Consider the following 8,772-nt stretch of genomic DNA (forward strand, 5'->3'; position numbering starts at 1 on the left):
GTGGAGGGGGTGGAGCTTAAGCTACAACTCATTAGCAAGTGTGTTCAGGTCATTATGATGAGCCGTTCTTATCACTTTATCATTAAACACTCTCACAGTTCAGCAGAGCTGCTCAGAATCCACAGGTCATGTGAAACACCAAGCTCCGCCTCTGCTGCATTCCCATTGGCTGCTGCAGGTGACCAATCAGAGTGCTCCTTGCTATGTTTAAAAGGTTTGTGCGTTCAGCTGTAAGGACTCTCCGGATGTTTCAGCAGCGGTGCGAGACGGAGCAGTGAGAGTTACAGCAGTGTCGCTCTCATGATCAGCGTTAGTGTGATTCATCGTTAATAAGCTATCTGAGGTAATAATCGCGTGAGGAAGAGGAGGATGAGTGAGGAGTGGGGGAGTGAGAGGAAGAGGAGGATGAGTGAGGAGTGGGGGAGTGAGAGGAAGAGGAGGAGAGAGACGGTGCTGAGTGTACTGGGATTAGTGCTGCTGTTATACGCCGCTGTGCAGCTCGTCTTCTACACCGCTACACACACTCCTGAACATCATCACAGACTGAGACGGGCGCTGGGTGAGTGTGTGTGTGTGGGTGAGTGTGTGTGTGTGTGTGAGTGTGTGTGTGTGTGTGTGTGTGTGTGTGTGAGAGAGACTAAATGTCCCCACAAGGACAGGAATATCTGTCTGCTCGCAGTGAGGAAAACTGCTTTATTACAAAACCTGCAGCTTTTATTATAAAAACTAAAAGAGCTGAAAACTTTCCTTTAGAGTTCAGTGCAGCGTAGTGTTAATTACCTGTGTTAATTATGTTAATGGAAGGTCCTCACAAGGATAGGAAGACAAATGTGTGTGTTTATTATATTTCCTTTTACAGTCAAGAATCTAGAGATAGGAGTTTAAATATAAAACTACAGGAATATGCAGATGGTATAACACACACACACACACACACACACACACAAACACACACACACAGACAGTATTTAGTTTAAATTCAGCGTGCTAATGTAACTCATTTATGTTCGTTTATGTTGTATTTCAGGTAGAAACGATTATTTTGTTCAATCATTTTTCCGATTTCTGGATAAAGTGCGTCCGCTCCCTTCGTAATCACGTCATGTCGTACTGTATATCCATGAAAAGCTCGAATCCTGCTGTATGATGTCAGTGTGTGTGTCACTGCGATGTTCGTCTCGTTTATAAACACACTGACTCGAGTGAAGCGCATTAAAGCACACTGGACTTTTATAACTGCTTTCATCAGAAAATCTACATTCAGAACTAAAGTCTCAGTTTCTAGATTATTTCTGCATTCAGGAAATTTTACAAACTGACACTAATTACACAAACGTTACACAACATGTAGATTATTGTCGGATTAATGTTGGATTTTATACATGGCATTATTTTAGTAAGTGGACAGTAAGGAACAGATTTTCCAACAAACTTCTGTAAAAGTCGTCACAGTGACATTAAAATTTGAATATTTTAAAGAATCGATCATCCAAATACTAGATTTTTGGCAACTTTACTTTAATTACATGAAGATTCATTTGCATAGTTTTTGATTAAATGTAAAAAAATTTTTTTAAAGCATCAAATACAAAAATATCCAGACTTTTTAAGGACAGAATTAAATTTTTTATATCTATTTATCCTCCTGTGGATGTATGGCCATGTCTCAGTCAGTGTTGAGGATAGAAAAGTGTTTGTTTGCAGGTTTTCGGTAAAGTGATGGTTTGGTTTTAGTCAGACGTGTGAACAGATTGTATAAAATACAGTTTTATTTGGTTCTCTGTTGAAGTTTTATCAGGATTCAGGAAAACAAATAAGCAGCTGTGTTTAATGCGATTTATTTTTTATGGGTATTATTTTATGATTATGTAAATATTAAAGCCTTAATGCTTGTTGTTTGTCTGATTATGTTGCAATTAGAGATTAAAAAAATATCCACAGGGTTTCATTTGTTTGTTTTTTAATTATACTAAATCACATGTAAAATGTGGAGAGTTTTATGTTGTTGCGGGACGAATGGAGTTGTAACTGTGTAAATAAAAGATTAATGTGAAGTAGGCTAATAACCATCTTATTTAACACGCCAGGTTAGCACTGATCCACGTTAGCGTAACTCACACTGGGACGTGATCTGACCTACTTGCCGTTTCAGCTAAACACAAGCCAAGTTTCAGATTTACTGAAAATGAAATGAAGGATTTAACAGGAATGTGTCTGACTGCTAGCAGAAGTGATGCTAATTTACTGTCACTTTAAACCTAAAGCTGTTTATTAACTATCTGGAATTGATCATTTTCCTAACTGAAATGTTTGCATGCAGATTATTTTAATTAAAAGTTGAAATAAAAGACAGTAATGTGAACAGTAACAGTCACTAACACTGTATTTATTCTGATTTCTGTTGCAGAGAATGAGAGCCGGTGTGTTCCTCCTCAGTCCTCCGAGTTTCCCGAGGGGTTTTTCACAGAACAGGAGCGTAAAGACGGAGGGATTGTTATTTATTTCATCATTATTTTTTACATGCTGCTCGCCGTCTCTGTAGTCTGTGATGAGTATTTTTTACCATCACTCGAAGTCATCAGCGACCGTAAGCCCGTGATCATTATTATTATTAGTAGTAGTAGTAGAAGGTAAATAGTGAGTTATTAATGTTATTGTTGTTATAATAATTATTATTATTTCTGTTGGTGGGGGTGATTCAGGGTGTTATTATTATTATTATTATTATTATTATTATTATTATTATTATTACAGTAACAGTCAGGAATAAAGCAGCTGGTAAAATTTTATTTTTAATCTTTTATTCAGGATTTAGTTTTGTGTCTGAGTCCATGGCAGACACAATTAATCCACATAAATCCATATTCACACTCCAACTAGGTCAGAATCACACACACACACACACACACACACACACACACACACACACACTACATACTAAAACACAATGATAAGTTGAGAATGCAGCAGGACTTAAAGCCCAGAGTGATACTGAGTGACTGGTGTCTCTGGGTCAGCAGGGGTGGAGCTTTAGTTAAAGGGTGGAGCTTTAGTTAAAGGGTGAAGTTTAAGTTAAAAGGTGGAGTTTAAGTTAGATTTAATCAGCACAATCATTTAATGTTACTTATGTTTGTTCGTTATCTTGCTGTTCGTTATCTTGCACTCGACTAAAGCATTTAATTAAACAATAAAATAGATTTCCGACTGTGAGATAACAGACTTGGATAATTTTGCTAATCTCAATAACTGTTTTATTTTATAATTAAACCCAGAATTTTATGCTAAACACTATGTTGAGCCATAGCATGATCCAAATGAACATAAATCAAACTGTTATAAATCAGACTTTTAGAGTTTTTAAATCAGACGTCCATCCGTGTGTGAGATGTCAGACTGGCATCAGACTGCAGGAGTTTTCACAGGAGGTCTGAGTGTGAGATCAGACGTGTCTAATGTGAATCTAATGTGCCGAGTATGGAGCTTATGTTTTAAACCTCAGCCGTGTTATAATCAGACTTCAACTCATCATTAACTCAGTCTGATTAAGTGTCTGATTAAAACACTTACTGAGTCTAATTACAGGAGACAGTGATAAAGGGGGTGTGGCCAAGGTGGAGCTGGGGGAGGAGTCTGCAGCCAAAGTTATGGTAATTTTATAATAATAATAATTATCGTTTCAGGTCTCGGTCTCTCTCAGGACGTCGCTGGTGCCACTTTCATGGCTGCTGGAAGCTCCGCCCCCGAACTCGTCACCGCCTTTCTGGGTAACAAAATAATACGCCATTTATTTATTTATTTATTTATTTAAATTTAGGGGAAGAATCTCAGTGTTTAGGTCACATGACAAATTTAATATGATATTTTATAATAAATATTTTGTTAAATCCTAATTATAGTATTACAATCCAGACTGTAATTTCTGTTACATTTTTAATTTTTTAAGTCCTTTTTCCCATAAGCTATTATTATTATTATCATTATCATTATTATTATTATTATTATTATTATTATTATTATTCAAAGCCTCAGTAGTTTGTGTAAGCTAAGCTGTGTGTGTGTGTGTGTGTGTGCAGGTGTGTTCGTGACAAAGGGAGATATCGGTGTGAGCACTATCGTGGGCTCCGCTGTTTATAACCTGCTGGGAATCTGCGCTGCATGTGGCCTCTTAAGCTCAGTGGTGTGTAAAATATACCCACACACACACACACACACACGCACACACACCCTAACCCTAACTCTAACTCTAACTCTAACCCTGTTTAGGTTAGTCGTCTGAGTTGTTGGCCGTTGTTCAGGGACTGTATCGCCTACGCCATTAGTGTGACCGCTGTGATCGCCATGATCTCTGATAACCAGGTGTACTGGTGAGTGTGTGTGTGAGTGTGTGTGTAAGTGAGTGCGTATATATATATATATATATTGTCTACCACAGTTGAAATTATGAGATCAAAGTGCAGACCTTGAGCTTTAATTTGTACAAATTACAGCACTTTTTATATGTGGCTCCACCCCTTTTTAAGAGACTGAAAGTAATTGGACAATTAGCTGCTCAGCTGTTCCATGGCCAGATGTGTGTTATTCCCTCATTATTCCCTCATTATTTCAGCAGACAAAAGGTATAGTGATGATTAAAGTGTGGCATTTGCATTTGGAATCAGGATGACCGGGTAGCTCAGGTGCTCAGGTGGGGAGGGATTCATCAGGAAGGACGTCCGACGTAAAACTGCGTAAAAAGCATGACAGAAGAACGCTTTCCCTGGAGAGGAAACTGCTTCACAACTGACCAGATGAAGAACATCCTCCAGTGTATCTGCGTCAAAGTCAACAATCACAAGAAGAATGATGGGAAGAGAAGAGTGTGGAGAAGGGAAGGAACTGCTCATGATCTGAAGCGTACCACCTCAACACCCGATGTGGGTGTGGGCGTGGATGTGTGAGTGTGGGCGTGAGTGTGGGCGTGGATGTGGGTGTGGGCGTGGATGTGTGAGTGTGGGCGTGGATGTGTGAGTGTGGGCGTGAGTGTGGGCGTGGATGTGTGAGTGTGGGCGTGAGTGTGGGCGTGGATGTGTGAGTGTGGGCGTGGGTGTGGGCATGGGTGTGGGTGTGAGTGTGGGTGTGGGCGTGAGTGTGGGTGTATATGTGGGTGTGGGTGTGGGCATGGGCGTGAGTGTGGGCGTATATGCAGGTGTGGGTGTGGGCGTGAGTGTGGGTGTGGGCATGGATGTGGGTGTGGGCGTGAGTGTGGGTGTGGGCGTGAGTGTGGGTGTGGGCGTGAGTGTGGGTGTATATGTGGGTGTGGGTGTGGGTGTGGGCATGGGCGTGAGTGTGGGCGTATATGCAGGTGTGGGTGTGGGTGTGGGCGTGAGTGTGGGCGTATATGCGGGTGTGGGTGCGGGTGTGGGTGTGGGCGTGAGTGTGAGTGTGGGTGTGGGCGTGGGTGTGGGTGTGGGTGTGGGCGTGAGTGTGGGTGTGGGCGTGAGTGTGAGCGTGGGCGTGGGTGTGGGCGTGGGTGTGAGTGTGGGTGTGGGTGTGGGCGTGGGCGTGAGTGTGAGCGTGGGCGTGGGTGTGAGTGTGGGTGTGGGCGTGGGTGTGGGCGTGGGTGTGGGCGTGAGTGTGGGCGTGAGTGTGGGTGTGGGCGTGAGTGTGGGTGTGGGTGTGGGCGTGAGTGTGAGCGTGGGCGTGGGTGTGGGCGTGGGTGTGAGTGTGGGTGTGGGTGTGGGTGTGGGTGTGGGTGTGGGCGTGGGCGTGGGCGTATATGCGGGTGTGGGTGCGGGTGTGGGCGTGGGCGTGAGTGTGAGTGTGGGCGTGGGCGTGGGTGTGGTGGGTGTGGTGGGTGTGGGTGTGGGCGTGGGTGTGGGCGTGGGTGTGGGTGTGGGTGTGAGTGTGGGTGTGGGCGTGGGTGTGAGTGTGGGCGTGAGTGTGAGTGTGGGTGTGGGCGTGGGTGTGGGCGTGGGCGTGGGCGTGGGTGTGGGTGTGGGCGTGAGTGTGGGTGTGGGTGTGGGCGTGGACCTGTCCAGCTGCCAGTGGAACTGGTTCTCTTGTGTTTATTGATGATGTGACTGCTGACTGAAGCAGCAGGATGAGTTCTGAAGTGTACAGGGAGATATTAACTGCTCACATTCACACACATGCTTCAGCACTCAGTGGATGGAGCTTCACAGTGCAGATGGACCTGAAGCACAATTCTAAAGCAACCCAAGACTTTAAGATAAAAAAATGAAATGTTCTACAATAACTGAGTCACTCACCTGAGCTGAATCCAGCTGAGCTGCATTTCACTTGCTTTGGCTGTAAATAGCTTTAAATGAAAGCTGAAAGTCTGCACTTTTTCATTATTACATTTCAACTCCTATAAACTGTAAGCAGCTAAAACAGCTATAACTTTATCAATGTGGAAATAATGTGCTGACTGTATACACAGAATTCACCCCTGACCTCTGCCACATTACTACAGACTGCGACTCAAACACACTCAATCAGGACTTATTTAACGATTTTACACAAAACAGTCCAAAGATCAGTATAGTTTGTAAATTATTCAGAAATAAAGTACATAAAAATAGTGATTGCATAAGTATCGACTGTGAAACAACCCCAACACTTACACTCCACACAACCCCAACCCCAACACTCCACACAACCCCAACACTTACACTCCACACAACCCCAACACTCTACACAACCCCAACACTTACACTCCACACAACCCCAACACTCTACACAACCCCAACACTTACACTCCACACAACCCCAACACTCCACACAACCCCAACACTTACACTCCACACAACCCCAACACTTACACTCCACACAACCCCAACACTTACACTCCACACAACCCCAACACTTACACTCCACACAACCCCAACACTCCACACAACCCCAACACTTACACTCCACACAACCCCAACCCCAACACTCCACACAACCCCAACCCCAACACTCCACACAACCCCAACACTTACACTCCACACAACCCCAACACTCCACACAACCCCAACACTTACACTCCACACAACCCCAACCCCAACACTCCACACAACCCCAACCCCAACACTCCACACAACCCCAACACTCTACACAACCCCAACACTTACACTCCACACAACCCCAACACTCCACACAACCCCAACACTCTACACAACCCCAACACTTACACTCCACACAACCCCAACACTCTACACAACCCCAACACTTACACTCCACACAACCCCAACACTTACACTCCACACAACCCCAACACTCTACACAACCCCAACACTCCACACAACCCCAACACTTACACTCCACACAACCCCAACACTTACACTCCACACAACCCCAACACTCCACACAACCCCAACACTTACACTCCACACAACCCCAACACTCTACACAACCCCAACACTCTACACAACCCCAACACTTACACTCCACACAACCCCAACACTCCACACAACCCCAACACTTACACTCCACACAACCCCAACACTCTACACAACCCCAACACTTACACTCCACACAACCCCAACACTCTACACAACCCCAACACTTACACTCCACACAACCCCAACACTCTACACAACCCCAACACTTACACTCCACACAACCCCAACACTTACACTCCACACAACCCCAACACTCCACACAACCCCAACACTTACACTCCACACAACCCCAACACTTACACTCCACACAACCCCAACACTCCACACAACCCCAACACTTACACTCCACACAACCCCAACACTACACAACCCCAACACTCTACACAACCCCAACACTTACACTCCACACAACCCCAACACTTACACTCCACACAACCCCAACCCCAACACTCCACACAACCCCAACACTCTACACAACCCCAACACTCCACACAACCCCAACACTCCACACAACCCCAACACTTACACTCTACACAACCCCAACACTTACACTCCACACAACCCCAACACTCCACACAACCCCAACACTCTACACAACCCCAACACTTACACTCCACACAACCCCAACCCCAACACTCCACACAACCCCAACACTCCACACAACCCCAACACTTACACTCCACACAACCCCAACACTCCACACAACCCCAACACTTACACTCTACACAACCCCAACACTCCACACAACCCCAACACTTACACTCCACACAACCCCAACACTCCACACAACCCCAACACTTACACTCCACACAACCCCAACACTCCACATACACAACCCCAACACTTACACTCTACACAACCCCAACACTCCACACAACCCCAACACTCCACACAACCCCAACACTTACACTCCATACAACCCCAACACTCCACACAACCCCAACACTTACACTCTACACAACCCCAACACTCCACACAACCCCAACACTTACACTCCACACAACCCCAACACTCCACACAACCCCAACACTTACACTCCACACAACCCCAACACTTACACTCCACACAACCCCAACACTTACACTCCACACAACCCCAACACTCCACACAACCCCAACACTTACACTCCATACAACCCCAACACTTACACTCCACACAACCCCAACACTCTACACAACCCCAACACTTACACTCCACACAACCCCAACACTCCACACAACCCCAACACTTACACTCTACACAACCCCAACACTTACACTCCACACAACCCCAACACTCCACACAACCCCAACACTTACACTCCATACAACCCCAACACTTACACTCCACACAACCCCAACACTTACACTCCACACAACCCCAACACTTACACTCCACACAACCCCAACACTCTACACAACCCCAA

At 45.0% G+C, this 8,772-nt stretch overlaps 1 protein-coding gene across 1 annotated transcript in view; it reads left to right on the forward strand.

Annotated features, from left to right (window-relative positions):
- Positions 1-230: 230 nt before the first annotated feature.
- Positions 231-8,772, forward strand: part of slc24a5 (solute carrier family 24 member 5) — a 16,108-nt gene continuing 7,566 nt past the window's right edge. The window contains exons 1-5 of the mRNA XM_034305436.2: positions 231-559; positions 2,408-2,587; positions 3,681-3,764; positions 4,074-4,177; positions 4,264-4,364. Coding sequence (XP_034161327.2) covers positions 370-559; positions 2,408-2,587; positions 3,681-3,764; positions 4,074-4,177; positions 4,264-4,364 — 659 coding nt within the window. The 5' untranslated portion in view covers positions 231-369. The remainder of the gene's footprint in view (positions 560-2,407; positions 2,588-3,680; positions 3,765-4,073; positions 4,178-4,263; positions 4,365-8,772) is intronic.

Source organism: Pangasianodon hypophthalmus, chromosome 6 (genome assembly GCF_027358585.1).
Source record: "Pangasianodon hypophthalmus isolate fPanHyp1 chromosome 6, fPanHyp1.pri, whole genome shotgun sequence".
NCBI lineage: Eukaryota > Metazoa > Chordata > Actinopteri > Siluriformes > Pangasiidae > Pangasianodon > Pangasianodon hypophthalmus.